Raw genomic sequence first — 17,620 nt, 5'->3', positions numbered from 1 at the left:
CAGCAGTCCCAGCCTTAGTAAATCTGCAGCCCATAACTTGAGCAGACCATCTGCAGTGTTAGTGAGTCTAGAAAAATGAAGGTCTGACCATGCCTCCTGAAATGCAGTAGCCATCGCTGCATGCCAAGAAGATGGCTTCCACAGGCAGTCTTGCTGTAAGAGGGATCTGTCATGCTTCATACAGAGGCTCTTACAGCAAAAACAATTAAAGTGGTTCAGTCTCTTCTTTGATGAATATTTACAAATACAGGGAAAACATTGTAGAATCTTATATATATACACAATATGCAATTGGAAATGAAAATACAGCTCTGCAGTACAGAAAAAATTCTCTATTAAGAACAATCAAATGGAATAGATAAAAGATTAAAGTTTATAAAACTCTCCTGAATTCTGTTGGTGGGGTGGATAATTTCTGTAGAAGACTTCTTGTTAACTTTTAAATCACTTAGTTCTTGTCCCCACTAAATTCTGTGGAATAATCCACAAAAAGGAAAAACTTCTCTTCAGCAAAGCCTATAAAAATTTTCCCATTAACTTAATCTAATTAAATTTCACTGAAGCGAAATTAATTACATTACTAATTACAGTAAAGAGAAGTGTAAAAAATATAAATCTTTTCAAGATCAGGCCTTATTTGAAGAAAGCATTTTAATGTATGCTCAGGTAAACTACCGAACAAGCAGGCTTACATGATGTCAGATAGCGTTCATGTTCACTCAGAAGGAAACAATGGTAAATCTTAATACCAAAGACCAAACTCTAGAAAAGCCATTACCACAGAAAATAAGCATGCTGCTAATTTCAGAGATAAAGAGCCTGTTCCTCTGATGAAATACTATTTGTCTACTATTTTTTCACACGGGATCAACTAGAATTTTGTTCTTCCAGCTATTTATGTTAGACAAGGTCATTTTTCCATGGCTAACATCACAAATATCTCAGTAAGTCATTAGAGGCGATAGATGTCTCATGCTTTTCATACCTGGAGTCCTTTCAAAAAAAGATTTGGATAAGTTATATTGGCCTTCTAAGTATTTCCCTGTTGAAAGCTTCAACCAATGTTTGAACTGCAACCAGTAAAGCAGAGAAGTATATATTCTTTTACTTAAAAGAAGTGGTAAAACTCTTGGGACAGAAAATGTGTTTCTCATTCTTGGGTATTTGCACGCTTCCATCACATAACCTGTGCATGATATAAACATAGATATGGCTTCAGTTCCAATGTAGGATGCTACAGGCAAATAAATGCTTCAGTCCTACTCAGGTCTGCAACACTTAAGCATGTATTTGAGGTTAAAAACATAGTTAAGTACTTGTTAAACCAGTATTTGTTCTTAAATGGCTAGTGATTTTAAGAGCTCCCAATAAGACACTGCCCCACTGCAGTCTCCTGGTGTTAGAAAAATGGAAAACAAGCTTTTCTGCAGGTGAATTGACAGCCCATGGGAAAAAACATGCCCAGTCATTTTGAAGATTTTTGACTGTTAGCCATTCTGTGGCTCCCACACTGCTATTGAAGAGCTCTGCTAGGCAAAGAGTGTGTGGAAACAGAGCTGTACGTGGCTGCAGTATATTAGTCTCAGGGTACCCTGCTGGAGACTTGAGTAGCTTGTTCAGTCAGAAAAATCTCCCTCAGCTGAGTCAGAGTTTGCCTTTCTTCCTGAGCTGGATGGGAATGTGTCCTCAGTGTAAAAGGTAGCACACATAGCCAACTTTGTTGTGCTGACAGCTCACTATTCCCTACATAGTCTCCTGTGACAAGATTGCCAAAGAAGAGCTTTCTTTTGCCAGGACAGTACCTGCTGAATGCACTAGTGAATCTGTCTTTTGCAGTTTTAGCCTGATTACCTAAGAAAGGTTTAGGCAGTCATGCTGCATGTTTTTTGATCTTACCTGTCTCATGCTAATAGCTTTTGAGCCCATTTGCTAATTTTAGGAGTCTGAAGTCACAAAGATACAATGCTCCTAACAAGTTTACGTGCAGATAGGTGGCTGGACGGAGGAGATAGACCGCACCATAGGAAGCAGAAAGCCTGACTGCAGTCTTAATTACGCACCAAAAACTAAAGAACGCACACAACAGAGAGATTATGAATTCTCATTTTGAATATGAGAGACATCAGACAGATTTGCATTTACTAGACATGGGAGAAGGAGATACCAAATACAACACATAAATTAAAAGGACACCAGGATCTGTTAATTCTGCTGCTCACAAAATTGCTTGATGTCTGACAGCAGGATGCCACTGATTTATCGTCTCTTTGTCCTTGAGTGTTTCCAGCATCCACTCTCTAGTAATAGACAAGCATATGCTTACCATCTGGGTCTGTGGACTTGATTAATCCTGTAGCACTTGCCATATATTCTTGTTATCCAATTGATTTTAGTCCTTTTCTGCATCCAGTCAAGCTCCTACTACATTTAAAAATCCAGCCTTTCATGAGACAACTGTGTACCTTTCATGCCTCATGTCACCTGCTGATTGATACACAGCAATCTCCACTGAATCCTCAGGCCATCCATTAAAAATGGTATTATTGCTATTTCCTGTTACTGCTTGCTAGGTACAACACACTCAAGAGAAACAAAAAACATTTTAAAAGCTTCACTAGCAGGAATTTGCAGTTGAAAAAGCACATAGGAAGACAGTGGTTTTGAGGTCCTCAGTCCAGGTAACTCACCTCCCTCCCCTGTGTCCTGCACACACCTGGGTTTCTGTGGGAAGAAAGACCAGAGAAGAGCTGCAAGGTGTCCCAGACAGGTCCCAGCTCTGAATAGCAGCAGTTTCAGGGCTGTGGGGTGTCCCACAGCACATACTATCTGTTCTGTCTAGATGCAGCCAGAGGACAAGATCCACTGACAGAAGAGAGGAGGGTTGGGATTTTTAATCATCTGTCTCCTCACCCGTCATATAACATTGAGGTGGAGAGGACATTTGATTGACATGTTAGTGTTTAAAGCTCCATGGCTGAAAATATAGAGGTAGTCCTGTTAGATTCAGAAGCCCAGTGAAACACTACTACCAACTTAGCCAGTTAGCTAATCTGACATCATGAGCCATTAATAGTTATGTTTTCTGTTCTATTCTTAGCCAATTGTGCAGTCACCTTACAGTAGTCCTATCTCATCCATATTTCTCTCGTTGAAAAAGTCATGTGGAACCATATCAGATATCTTACAGAAGCCAACATATACTGTGTCCACCTTACTTCTTTAGCCATGAAGTCTTATCTTATTGAACAGGTCAAAGACTGTCTCTTTTTCTAGTTTTTATTAGTCCATGTGTTTTTTACTGATCAATTTGTTTTCCACAAAGTGTGCTCAAAAGAACTACTTTGTTCACCTAACTGAAGCTAAACATTTTTTATTATTTTTTTCCTTATCCCCGGAGCCTGTCTGTAAGAAGGGTGCTATTCTTGGTCTTTTCCCCTGAAATCCTTCCCGTTATTCCAGGGTATTTATCAAAGACTGATGATCATTCTGATAAAATTTTCACTAATTCCTTACATTTCACCTCTATAAAGAGTACGATTTAGCCTTGTCCTTTCAGTATAGTCAGTGTATCAAGATACGCTGAATCTACTCGCACCCGTTCCTGCTCCTATTTCTTTTATACAACGGGCTAAATTCTTGGTTAACGAAAGCAGCAGATACATTGATGACGGTGAAGCTTTACAGGTTTCACAACAAACTGATCTCCCTTCCTACGATGAACTGAAGTGAAACTGAAGAACAATGATTTGTCAGGTTGAGTTTTCTCCTTCCTAGCTAATTATCTCTCACTTTTGTTGAGCAATGACTTTGTTGTTTAATTACCCCTTGACAAAGTCCTTCTATGCCTCACCCTTTTATGCCTCTGCCTCCCCAATAACTATCATTTTGTCTTATTTCAGTGTTGTCTTTGAGCAGACTTGTCCCAACCTTGTCAGCAAGTCCCATGTCACTTTTAGAACTGATAGAAACAAGATGGGTCAGGGAGAGCGATTCCCATTGCCCATTTGCATTATTTCTTTCAATTCAGCTCTCAAAATCCTGGAACCTAGGAACTATCAACTTGGCTAAGACAGCCTGGGGTCATAGATATAGTTGTTTCAGTGTGATTATTGCTCTAATCACCTTGAGATCTGAATTACTGGCAAAATTTTGGCTTAATCCCATTGTTCCCCATCAGCCTGACACATCCAAAATCACTCCAGAAGTGCATGTGCAAGGACAAGCTATGTTAACTTAACGTGTGTGGCAGCACATTTTGAAAAATCCCTTGCTGGGGCCCTGCAAGGACCATGGAAGTGTGAGTTCAGAACTGCTGACACCGTTTCAGCAGCAGCGGGATGATGAATGACCTCTGACCATGTCCAAGGAACTATGACTCAGAGTCACAGTCCCTGCACTGATGATAATAACATAAAGAAGTAATACCTGAGTAACTGATAGTTTTAAAAAGATGCTCAAAATGACATCTCATATAGTGGAAATACTAGGACAAAAGAGAGTATCTACCTTTTCATTTCAGGGATCACATACAGCTTTCCTCCAAACATCTTAAAAACCTGAAGATCTTTCCCCTTCCACAGAATATTATATGCAGCTAGATTTATCTTGAGAACCACATGTTCAGCTAAATCCATGTCTCGGTCAGGCTCTGGGACAGCAGGATAGCAGTGAGGTATAAAGGTGAAGCAGAGCAGAGCCCTACAAGCCTTCTAGTGCTGCAACCCACAGTATCTACTCTGAAATGCTGGACAAGAGTGATGCCCAAGGGAATGATGGTGGAAGTCTCCAGTAAGAGAGCCTGAGGAAAATGGACAATGACTTGTGACAATTTCTGAGATGGCTCAAGAAACAACAAAAAAATCATCCACACCAGACAAGAAAGACAACACTAGCTTATAATCTGTCTTCTGCCCAAACAGTTAATACATCAGCCTGAAAATATCACCTCTGTGCTTTTGATAGAAGAACATAAACCAAAAGGCATAAGCTCAAATGCCATACTCAAGCCTAAGTCTGGAGGAAGAGGGCTCCAGATGCACGGTATTTATCTCACTGTTGTCTTCCTTAATAAATGCCTTCCAAGCTGCTGAGAATTCAAACCTGAATGTTAGTTATTAAGTGGGATATTTTTAAGTGAAGGTCTGTAACTAGACTGCATACACCAGTGTATGTAAATTGATTTCTCAAGTGGAGGCAATTTCAAGTTTAGCACATGCTGAAGTGAGATCAAACTCTCCATCTGTGATTTAACCATGGAGGCTGTTGTCACTGAGTAGCAAGAGCCAAGGGTTATTCAGCGTTGCTTCATACAGCTAGGAACAGACTTCCTGTAAGATCGATAGTTCAGGCAATTAATTTGAATCTCCTGGGCTGAGGAGAATGCTTTTCTATTGTACTTTAAACCAGGTAGGATGGGGGCAGTTGACTACTATCCTAAACCTTTTGGTCTTCTAGATTGTAGTGAATGGCAAAACCAGTAAGCTAGCCTAACCACCATGTAACTGTCATCATTGGAGTCACAACTGCCAAAGCTGAAAGCCAAGTAGAAAATGTGGTGCAGTAAGTTCAAACTGCCATTTAGGCACTTTCTCTCATTCACAGCTCCTGTGACATACACTGATAGTTACAGGCTGATAGATGGCTTGCTGCACACACCTCTTCTGCAGAGAAATGTGACTGTGGTCACTCTTGGAAGAGGTAATCTGTATGACCCGCTGATGAATAGGCCACTTATTTATAAGCATCCTATCTCATCAAGTGATGCTGCTGTACATCCGCTTTAAACAAGAAGGATTTCCTTTTCTGATATGGAATGCAGTAAGTTTGATGACACTGCACAGGCAGCCAGGCCCGTATAAAGCAGAGGAGGAAATTTCCCCACCCATTTTTCCCTCCCTTCCCCTACCGTACATGGAGAGGCTCTTGAGTCCTAGGAACTAAAAATAGTCCAGTGGATAAGTTTAAATTGAGATATTTTGAAGCACTTCTTGCACTGACACAAATTCCTACAGTGTGATAGCAAGTTAGGACTAGACTGCTGTCCTGTTGTGTCTGTCTTCTCCTAGCCATTGGTATTTCCAGTTGTGAGAAAGCCTAAGCCCCTTGTCCCTGGGAGACAATTTAGGATGGGGTGAAAATACAGTGCACCTTAGAGAAGACAGGTGGCTGAGGAGAAGCAGCAGCCCTGGCTACAGATGGATCCCAAGGCTCTGAGGGTGGAGTGAGCAGAGGAGGACACTGCAGGAGCTATGGGAAACCAAAGAGCGTCACTAGCAATTACTTGCAACAGCTGTAGTCTGATTCTCCCTGGCAAAAGCTCCTGCTTCTTGCTAACCTCCTGAAACTCATTCAGATTTTTTTTCACTTGTATTTTCTGACTTGTTATCTCTTCCTTTCTTTCCACACTGTCCAAGCAGCACAGAAATCATCTCAGGAAGGGATGTAGTTTTTCCCTTTACAGTGATGATGAACTGAGGCCCTAGATTTCCCCAGTTTCCCTAGGGATTAATCACCTCTTTAAATAGAGCAAGTTACTGGTTTTGTGGGAAGGAAACAAATTTATACTTTTGTTTCTTCAGATTAGGCAAAATATTGGCTATTCACAAGTATGAATGCTGTCCTGTAGTTCCTTTAAAGTAAAGCAAAGAGTCCCTGTTTGCTGGCTGTTCTCTTGCCCCACTGAGCAAAACACCAGGACATATAGTAGCCGCTGGGCAGCAATGAAGACTGAAGTCCTATTACATGTAGGGCAAGTTCCCAAGTTCCCTACATTTGGGTGGTGTGTGGCTCCCCACACTGCCCCGCTAGCCTGCATCAGCAATACTGAGTGGGTTTTCAGCAGGCATGTCCAGGTCCTGTGTCCTGTGGAGAGCTAGGACGATGTACATGCTTATTCCACAGGCTGGAAAAAATGAGCCAATACCAATGTGCAAATAGGGCAGGAACTTTGGAAAGAGATGGGCACAGACCTCACTGCAAGGGCTGTTGCCTAAGGAGCTCTAAGGTCTTGTGTCTTTGCAGGGAAAGGAGAAGCACAGCTCAGCAACTGATGACATGCTGGGCATCGTGAGGTGGCACCATCAGCTGCTGCTCCCTCTTCCCTCTGCTTATCTTGCTCCATCCCACCCACTGCCAAATCCTCATCTCGGACTGTTGGTACTTGCCACCCCAGTGTTCTGCTCCCAGAGTCAAATCCTTGCCTAGTGTAAATAAATGAGCTCCATTTGCTCCTGTGTTACTGTGATGCAAGGCAGGTGTTAGACAGCAGTGTCACCTCCAACAATTGCCACGTGTGAATCCTTTTAGCAAAGGCATGGAAAGGAGTTGGTGGAGTTGATGCAAAAAAAAAAAAATGTACTGGAGAAATGTCAATCCAATGAAAATTAAGAGAAAATGATTCAGTAACAACCATCATGGTAAGACTAAGAAAGATGATGGAGGAATATGGGAAGCATTTCCTCTTGAGGACAGTATACAGTCAGCCCAGATCAGATTTGCTAACATCAGAAACAAAGGAAAATCATACAGATAAGGGGTGGCAGGGGGGCTGAATCAACTTCCTTATGATCTGGAAAGCTCAGAGCTCTGGAAGGCAGGCAGCAAGGACAAAGGTCCACAAAAGCTCTGGAGATAAGATCCATAGCTCTGATCTTTTATTTCCTAAGTTTGTGAAAACCCAAGAGCTGACAGGCAGTAGCAACCTAACGAGATCCTTGCAGGGCAAGAGAGCTGTGAAGAATGTCAGTTGCTACTCTCTGTGGTGTGCAAACGATTACTATGTAACTCTGTTCTTGTACAGGGATTTCAATTATTCATCTAGAAATCTGATGTTTCTAGATATTCATCTAGAAATTTGATGTTTCCAGATACTCATCTAGAAATACTATACTTGCAATTTTGTTTGCCTGAGGCACAAGGACAGGTGGGAGAGGGGAAAAGTCCCTGTAGCTTCAAAATGACAGTGAAAAGTTAGAAAGAATTAATACAAAAGACAAGAGAAACACCCCAAAAATTGGCTATCAGAGCAGGCATGAGAAAGGAGTACATTCTAGAAAGAAAAGGTGAGGAACTATCTGGATAACAGTCCCAACAAACCAAAAAGGAGGTTTTCACATTCTTGTGGTGCAGCAATGGGAGCCATAATGGAGAAGGCGATGGCAAGGCATGGCGGGTGTGCTGAGCAGGTGCACTGGGAATATATTTAGATACTTAGTGCTCCAAAAAGCAAACATATGATTAGGTAGTCAGAATGGTCCTTAAATGTCTACTGCATATATATCAAGCCCCAGGCTCCCATGACTGATCATCCAAGTCACCTACTGTTGGTAACTCAGATTTTAAAAACTTGCCTAGCTTCTAACCCACGAGCTTGATTTTGCATTCCTGTTTAGCAAAACCCAGGAGTCTCCATGTTGCAGAGTAGGCTACTATGCTGTGGGTATTGCTAAGGAAAGGCAGAGAAAAAGAACTTTAAACTCTGCTGGCTCTGTGGGAGCCTGGAGCAGCTGTAGGAACCAATGCAAGCCCAAGCATCCTTGCCAAGGCTACATCTTTCTGGCAGGAGATGCTGTATGTACCATGTGCTCCCCATGCTGATAGCTCCTCTGCAGGCAGCCTCCCCACAGAGCCAGTGCAGCTCAGCAGCCTCTGTGGGAGACATAAATACATACCTGTGTTTATTCCAGGTATTCCAGCTCCTTAGCTCTGTTCACCACATAATGCACACCCTCCATCCCTCTTCCTTCCTTCCTTCTTTCCTTCACAGTGTTATTGGCTGCTGATCATTAATTTTGTTTTAATAGCATCTGTGCTCCAGCATGATCAGGACATAGAGTTTTGCTTTCACATTTACTGTCAAGATTCCTAACCCAAGAAAAGGCCAAACTGGCCATGTGAGTTGCCATCCGAGGCAGAGTAACTCTTACATAAGGATACCCATGGCCAAACATAAACCAGAAGGGGGGCGAGCAGAGGAGTGGTAATAGGAGAATAAAATGTTATCTTAGTCTGCAGTGCTTCTGGGAACCCTACCTCTAGCTGGCAATAGAGTTGCATCACCTTCTGCCATGGGATATTATTTTGCCATCAGAAATGCTCTGCGTTAAATACATGGCTTTCCTGGGAGCCTTCTGTACTGACGCTGTCCATGGAAATAAGTCTCGATGTAAAGCAATTGCTCATCCACTGCTAGGACTATCAGGTGGCAGGGAGCAGCTGAACATGCCTTTCTCAACATTCACCTCATGCTTGTACATTATTCAAAGGGGGAAAAAATAGCTTCATCCTCAGGGAGGCTGGAATTGCTACTTTCTTTGCTGTCCTAAGGCAAGTGAGTGCTAAAGACTGGGATGAAATAGTACAAGGCACCAGGTCTGCTGTACCACCAGGCATAAGGGACCCAGGCAAGTCTCCTCTCAACACAGGGCAGAGCAGTAAGACGGAAGCTTGCCTGACAGAAGCAGTCTAGATTTGAAAGTTACCTTTATAGGATCCATTAGGCAGAACAGATAAGGAATGTTTAGCCCAAGGAAAAGAGAAAAGAGAGGCTTAACAATTGCCTTGCAATATTATCGGGCCTGGGGAAGAATGTCTGGCATTTGCAGCAGAGAATCAGAAGTTAGAATCTGTGTGCTTTATTTCTGATTCAGTCTAGTAACTTTTCTGGGTCTCTGTTTCCCACTCTGTCCCTCAGCTAAGTCACTTTTTAAAAACCTGCTTTATTTCTAGGCTCGGAAAAGTGTAAATTAGTCAATCCCACTGCACACTGAAGTACTCGTATGAAAACAAGTTTTTGATTACCTTGGTTTTAATATTATTGGATACACCACAACTGTAAAATCAGGTAACATGTTGTGCTGCCTTCATGTTTGGGTTTGAAATACTCCATGTGTAGCAGAAACCAGGAAAGATTCACAATTAAGATCACTTCAGGTCCATCACCCATGTACTACACTACATTTTTCAGTACTTTATTCCACCTGGAAGGGTCTTGGCTAGCAGGGATCCCACTACAAGGAGCTGTTCCAGCAGCTGATTTACCAGCTCCTGCCCATTCTTGCTGGTAGCCCTCCACTGCTGATACCAAAAAAGCAATAAATTCTACCAGAGCTCACCAGCTGCTGCCCCACATGGACACTCTTGCTTAGAGTAAGTGCCTGGGCAGAAAACATCCTCTGAAAGTTGATATGGACAAATCCCTCTCTGAGCTTGACAGGGTGAGAGAAATAAATGAGCTACTGACACCACTTTCAGGGCTACAGTGGCTGAAAATTATATCTACTCAGTCCTTAACCATGCGTAGTACTACATGCCTCTGTGCCCATGCAGAGCTGAGCTGAGCTGAACAGTGGGGTCCTTGGGACCCCCTCAGAACAAGCGCCCGTGCTTGGACACACAGATACCTTATGGGACAAACCGAGCTGCTGTGACATCTCTGAAAGGCCAGGCCTGAGAACTTTAACCCTCAACTTCTTTCCTGATGATTTCCCTTGAGACTTCTTCAGCCCAAAGTACTGAAGACACCAATGACCTCCACCCTGTTTCCACAACATAAAGGTACTATAGCACAGCTGGTTGTGTGGCTGCAGCTTCTGGGACTGACTCCCAGATCTCAGACCATTTCTCTTATCTGTTCCTTGGGACATTTTGGGTGGGGTAGCCCCCAGTGCAAAGCTGCAATAGGAAGCCCCATTCCCTGCAGGCTGGACTTGACACTGCTTCTTCCCAAGACAGAGAGGAGATAACCCACTTGACATTTGCAGGAATGAGGCTTTTGGAAGGAAATCAAGTGTAGAAAGAGGGCATGGGTGAGTGGTGGGGTGCAGAGGACTTACTGGCCTGCTTGGCTTTTTCCATGTAAGTGGTAGTTAGGTCTTCATCAACCGGGTGCTCCACTGGCCCCACCATGGGGATGAGATGGCGTTCTGCCCGGATAGCCTTGGTGGCATGGGGCAGGAGCATTGCCTCTGGAGAAGGCTCCCGTCCCTCTGTTGATGGTGGCCGCAACTGTCCCTCGCTCTCCGAGAAAGGAGTGTCTGTGCGGCTGCCAGGTGGGCAGGCAATCTCCCTCTTGGCCACCCCGCTGGAGCTGGTCACCTCGGCTCCCTCCTGCAGAGCAGCCTCTGGCATGCTCTCATAGCCGCTCTGTTCGGACAAGGACACCTCATCCTGAGGCCCGTCCGCCTTGTTGTTGATGCTATCGGGTGGTGAGCGTGGGCTCCTCTTGCGAGCCCGGCGGTGCTTCTCCTGGGCCACATTGTCGGCATCGCTGTCTGTCTCACCATAGTAGGCCTCACTGTCCGGCGGGGAGGTAAGGCTCTCCAGGTGCCTCTGTGACCTCCGAGGCTGCGAGGGCTGTGTGGTGGCCGGGGCTCCTGCCAGTTCAGGGCTGAGTAGCTGCGCCGGGGGGTTGAGCGGGGACGGTGGGGAGCGCACTCGCTGCCCTGGAGAAGGAGAGCGCTGGAGCCGTGGGCCAGTCTGGTCCCCACCAACTACTCTGTGGGGAGAAGGAAAAGCAGTGAGCAAGGTCTGGTTGGTGGGGCTGAGCTGGAAGAAAACTCCCACATGTGAGAGGGGGGTAAGGATTGAGCTGCTGTTTCAGGTGTCTTTTGGGTGGTACAGACACCTGAAATGCAGACACCAAGGGCAGACTCTTCTCTGACATCAACTACACACTCTCCTAATTTTCTGCTTCATGGCTCTTTGAAAACTAAGTGTTAAACACTTGAAAATCAGAATGCTCTAAGAGCACAAAAATCTGCAGAGCCAGCTTAATCAGCTCCCCAGGCATTTCTCCTGGGGAGGTGAATTCCTGTATAGCAAACATTCCCCAGGACTGCGGGATGTAGCCCCACAGCCTGCCACTTGCCGGGGGCACAGCTGGTGCCTCAGCCACCACACTGCCCTCCAGCTGTTCCTGCAGCTGGGACTGCATCCTGGAGCTTGTCAGCTCTTCGGTCCCGGGGGGGGGGGGGGGGGGGGGGGCGGGGAGGCGCCCCCAAACTGCTTTCGTTCAGAGTGGGCTCCAAACAAAGAAGTCGGTGCTGTTTGTTTGTCCTGACTTCTACTTGGGAGTTATTAGGAAATACTTAAGAGAAAAAGGCCCGTATGTTTTCTGGGGGTAGGACTCTGCTGTCCTGTGGTGGGAGTCCAGCGGGATATGTGGCCAGCTCGCTGCGGGACTGCTTCGCAAGCTAGCTGCCAGTGCCTGGGTTTGACAGTCACACCAGCCAGCCCAGTCCGTGGTGGCATTCGCCTTTGCCTTAGGCACAGGCTGTAAGTCAGCTGGAAGGATGACTAGGGCAGGGGCAGGGCAGCCTAGCCCTTGCTGACTGCCAGGAGGGAGAACCTGGCTATGCTGATGCGAGAAGAGCCACCCTGTCCTCCCTCTCCTCAAGAGTGAGTCTGGATTTCAATGGCAGTTTGACTCAGACCACACAGATAGGGCAGGGAACTTCCCTTGCCAGAGTCACCGGGGCTTGTTAAGAGTTTTAAAGGAGCCTAAGTATTTGCCTCCTGAGCATGCATGCCGGGAAGCTAGGCAAACAGAATTGCCTCTGTAAAGCTGTGGAATTCATGGCTTGGATCCAAATCCTAAACTGTGAAAAATTTATACTCATGTCAAATGCAAACCTTTGTGGAATCTAAGGGTGGGACAATTTCTCTAACAGTTTATTTTTTTAATAATATATGCTGTTGTGAACTCTCACTGGGAACAAACTCAAAGCTCCCCAGGCAAAACAGAGCAGTCCTTCCTCTTCTTTAAATACTCGACCAGGTAACTGAAAAGCATTACTGCTTGTAGGCCAGTTTCTCTTGTTCCACACTGTCAGATGGCAGTCTCTCTCCCTGCCTCCCTCTCTCTCTTCACACCCACCCTGCACTGACAAAAATACACATATGGCCTTGCATGCTCCACAGTCATCCAGCTACCCCTCCTTTCTGAACAGGACTGTTGGTGTTTTCTCTGGGAACATAAATATGAAGTGGGAATAGATGTGATCAGAAAGCAATATTTGATGAGTTCACCACCACCCCATGGTGAAGCCAACTGGTTACGTTATTTCCAAACCATCCAGTGTTGGCTCCCAGAGGGCTGCGAGAAGCCTGCCTTTGTCACTTTGCTAATTCACAGTGTGCTGATTTTGGCCCATTGGAATTTGCCCAGGCACCTGTTGGCTGCAGATAGGCTCCCAATGGGGTGAGATAAGGCCTTGGCAAGGGACCAGGAGCTATTCTGGACACGTTGTTCAGGGCTCATACATCCCACCTAATCACAACGAGGGTATAGGGTGAGCACATCAGAAGGCACCAGTGCTTTCCCTGAAGCCAAGGGGAAGATCGGGCTTTCCTCCTCTGAGCACTGCCCACCTCTGCCCCTGCTTTACAGATGCCAGCAACCAGTGTGGCTCTCCCTCCCCACTGCTCACAGTGCTCTGTCTTTTCGGGGCTGTAGAAAATCACATCTCCCAGCCCCCTTCACCAAGGCCTTATTTCCTGAGGGTGACTTCTGTTTTGGCAATAGTGTGGACTAGCTGGGACCTCGCACAGCTTTGCTGCCTTTGCCTTTATATGATTCAGTTACAGCTCAGATGTAGCGCATGCATGCATCCAGCATCCTCATCCAGCATGCACTGATGCCCTGGGTTAGCTTAGCACAGGTAGAACCAGGGACATTACTGGGACCATTTTTGTGCTTAAATTTGAGCCTGGTCTCCAGTATTCCACTGGATTAGAGACTGCCAGAGATATTTCTGAGGATAAAAAAAGGACTCAGCTACACAGCTCTTATCTTTGTGGAAGTCAGTTCACACCCTGTCAGACTACAATGGCCTGCTGTAGCAAATACTTGGATAATCTTGTCTTGGCTCAATTATCCAATGTGTAGTCAAATCCATTTCTACAGAACAGTTATTTACCCAGAATGAACTGGAGTCTCCGTTAATTGCTGAGATGAACTGCCCTATGGCATCTGCTTGCCTGGAGCCTAAATTGCTCATTCTTTGCAGCATAGCCCTCACACTGCAAATATTTCCCTCCAGCCTGAGGGGCAGGGGCAGGGAGGTCTGGGGTCAGTTCAGCCCCAGGGCCAGGCACTCTGGAGAGCAGCACAGAGACAGTGCAAAACTTTTGGATGGCCACATTAGCCGTGGAGAAGTCCTTCTAGTACACCTTACAGTATAAAGAAACCAAAGGCTTCCTGCCTGCCTTCTCCCTGCTAGGCATGGAGAGCTGCTGCACTGGATGAAGCTGCCCTGCTGCCTGCACTGTCACAGCACTGGCACTTGGGAACAGATTACCTTTTCACACGGATGTTGAGCATGCCATTGGAGGAATCGATGATCTGCATGGCAGTAGCATGGGAGAGGCCAGCACATGACTTCCCATTGATAGATACTAGCACATCATTTTCCCACAGTCCTCCACGGCACGCTTTGCTTCTCTTCCGGATCTGAAAAGGCAGAAGAGAGAGGGCAGGGATGAAGGGAAGAACAGCAGCTATTTCATTCAGTTGCTTGTCTCCTGCTGGCCCTTCTATTGCTCTGTCCCTGACAGAATAAAATGAGGCCTAAGACTACTGTGCTGCCAAGGTGGAGGACCAGTCCTCTTGGGCGAGTCCTGGCTGTGCCTTTCGCTTTCTGTATTCCTGCTAATTCCAAGAGTCGCTTGGCTGAGCATAGGCCTGACCTGATCATCAGCCCAATTCGACTCCTTCAGTGCTGATGAAAGACTCAAGAGCATTCTACATGCTCTTCTCCTCTCATTCCCTATCTCCTAAGTTGTGTAGGGAGTCTGTGTTTCAGAGAGGGAACAGGAACTCTTCCTAGACTACCCCTGTACATGGCTGTGTGTCCTTCTGTACACCCCTACTGTGCTTCCTTGGTATGATCCCTGATGCTCACACAGAGCCCTTGCAGGTACCATCCTTGGGGAAGCTGACATCAGGAAGAGATGGTGGCTCCAAGACACTGCCTGCTGTCAAGGATTCCTGCTCTGATGGCTTTGGCCAATGTATTTCTGGACATCTGCATCAGGCCATATGATGTCCTGTTACACAAGTGTAAACTTGGAGTAAATCTTTAGCCTTAACAGGAGCTGTGCAGGATATGCATTGCTATATCTGAGAATGTGGTCTGGGTCCCTAGTTCCAGGCTAGTTCCTAGATCTGGCCTTTCATGGCCATCTTACACCAAGTGTTTCCTCTCTCTTTTGTTCCGTCATCCATCAGTCAAGCTTCTCACTGTAACCCCCAACCCAGCCTAGCCTTTCTGCATAAGCAAGCAAGCAAGAAAACCAAGAGCCCACTGAGCCCAAAACCACAGACCTCTTCCATATAGGCAAGAAATTAGATAGTCTTGTAGGACAGCTTGGCACCCATAATGCACTCATTTTGCACATAAAAGAACAGCCGAGTAAAAACACCGGGTCAGGGCCAATCAGGCCCTAGGTAGTAATACACTGGATTTGTAGACGCTTCTAGAATATTTTTTTCAGATCTCGCAGTTAAGTGGGAGACAAATCTGTGCAGAGCTGTTTAACAGAGGGTGCAGTACACAAACTGTGGCAGACCCCTGCAGAGAGGTCACACACAGCAGGGCACCTTCTCCCATATTTCACAGCCTTGCTGCTTGGGCAACCAGACTCTGCTATAAAATCACACGAGCTACTTTGCCCACACTCCCATGGCAGCCCCAGGAGAGACAAATGGATGTGAGAGGATTGCTGCCCTGTCATTGTTCTTGCAGGGGCAGGAGGGGAGCAGGAAAGGAGAGGGCTGGAGCCTTGCAGAGGTCCTGCGGCGTAGCTGCCCGGTCTTGGGGCCCAGGCCCACTGCACCCACGGGGTGTGCACACACCCAGGGCTCAGCTCTGCTGGCTCATATTGAGTAGGCAAGGGCAGCACTCCTCCCAGGTCAGCCTGTCAACAGGACTGAGAGGTGCTGGGGAAGAAGATGGAAAGAGGAGGGCTATGCTCCAGTTGTTTGTGTGTTCACTGGCACTTTATCATTCTGTAGCCTCTCCAGCTTGACCCCAAATTTTGCCTGCATGCTTAAAATAGGGTCTGGCTCATCCCAGCTGCCACATCCATCAGCCTCTGTCATTTTAGTCCTTTATCTCTCTCCTTGTTAATATAAGCCTGGAATGAGAACGTGTGGGTCTGTAATGAACTACTGCTGAAGAACCACTTTTCTGCTGTTACAGTATAAATGCTGCTTCCTGATACTCCCTCAAGGTGCAGCTGTTAACTGAGAACAGTTAGCAGACACGTTTTCCAGTACTGTCTACCAACACAGCAGCTAATGCAGAGAGTTAGGGAACTGAAGGAGGGTCTCCTGGTATTCCCCAAAAGGCCAACTGCTGCTCCATGGGCAAGTGCTCGATGCTTAGCACTGGATGGGAACACACTTGCTGAGGATCTCTCCCAGTTATGGAGCAAGGGAACTGGGGGTTAAAGGCTGTCAGCAGGTGCTCAGAGCATTCCTCACATCCCGTTGTACTCCTCCGTGCTCACTGAAACTGAGGGGATGTGGGCTGATGACCACCCAGAGCAGAGCCAATAAGCTTCCTGCGATCCTCTAGTCCCACAGCAGTGCAGGACTTTGCAGGCAAGTGTTTGGGATTCCCAGGCAGGGAGGGACAGGCTGGGCTCACGACACTGTGTTGCTGCTTCAGGCACCTTTAGATCACATAAACCTGGTGGGACGCAAGCTGCCCCACTGGGGCTGAGCAAGGTGAGCAAGCAACGCATTTCTTTTGCCATTAGTAAAGGTGCTGGCTCTGGCTTGGTCTGTGCTCAGATTTTATCAGGGTGGCAGAAGGCCCACGCACTAAAGCAACTATGGTTACTTCAATACTGTTGCAGGAGCCTGCAAACTAGCTCTATATATAATCCAGGAGAAGACTCCTCCCTGTCTCCATTCCTCTTTGGGAAAAGAGGACTTCTTCCTGTGCTGGAAGAGACCTACAGAGCCTGAAAACAGCATGTAAATGTTCCTGGCTGTCCGTCTCCCACAGGTTTATAAACCCCTCCCTGGAAGTTTATGAACCTGCTTCCCAAGGGCAGAGGGACACAAAACTATTCACAGCTTCATTTTAGTGACAAACCCCCACCCCACCGCATTTGCCAGGGAGGAGAACAATGGGGCTAAACGCAGAAGAAAATTGTGCTGGGAGAGAAGGAAGAAAGCACTTCATATAGAAAGGACAGGACTTAATCCACAACCGTGACAGCAGGGTGCAGTGTGCAGGAGGCTGGAGAGCTTCTGGACAGAGACCAGCACAAGCCGGACAGTTTTTAATGACTGCCAGGACGGTTCTGCGAAGACATTTAATGACAGACAGCCCCTAGCCTGCACCTCTCACTCACAACGAAGGCAGCACTGAGCCTCTGAGGCTCCAGGCCAGGGTGGCTGCCCAGTCGGAAAGCCAGGCTGGCTGACCACCCTGAAGGTCAGGCTGCCCTCAGGCTCAGCCACTTGCTCCCCATGTCCAAAAGATGCCCTCTCCTGGGCACCCAGTGAGGCACGAGGCGTCACCCACAGGCAGCTTCTGCTTAGGCTGCAGACAGGTTGGAAGGTGTCACCCAGGGGCTGTTCTGACGAGATGGGAAAGGATGGGAAATA

General features: G+C 46.4%; 1 protein-coding gene across 1 annotated transcript in view; it reads right to left on the bottom strand.

The window, feature by feature from the left end:
• SYNPO2L (synaptopodin 2 like) overlaps nt 1–17,620 on the bottom strand; it is a 41,748-nt gene that overhangs the window by 10,563 nt on the left and 13,565 nt on the right. The window contains exons 2-3 of the mRNA XM_005229739.3: nt 14,298–14,449; nt 10,833–11,494 (exon numbers count right to left, since the gene is read on the bottom strand). Coding sequence (XP_005229796.1) covers nt 10,833–11,494; nt 14,298–14,449 — 814 coding nt within the window. The remainder of the gene's footprint in view (nt 1–10,832; nt 11,495–14,297; nt 14,450–17,620) is intronic.

This window comes from Falco peregrinus, chromosome 1 (assembly GCF_023634155.1).
Source record: "Falco peregrinus isolate bFalPer1 chromosome 1, bFalPer1.pri, whole genome shotgun sequence".
Lineage (NCBI taxonomy): Eukaryota > Metazoa > Chordata > Aves > Falconiformes > Falconidae > Falco > Falco peregrinus.
Note: the sequence above shows the minus strand (reverse complement) of the source record. Positions and strands in the feature narration are given on the sequence as shown.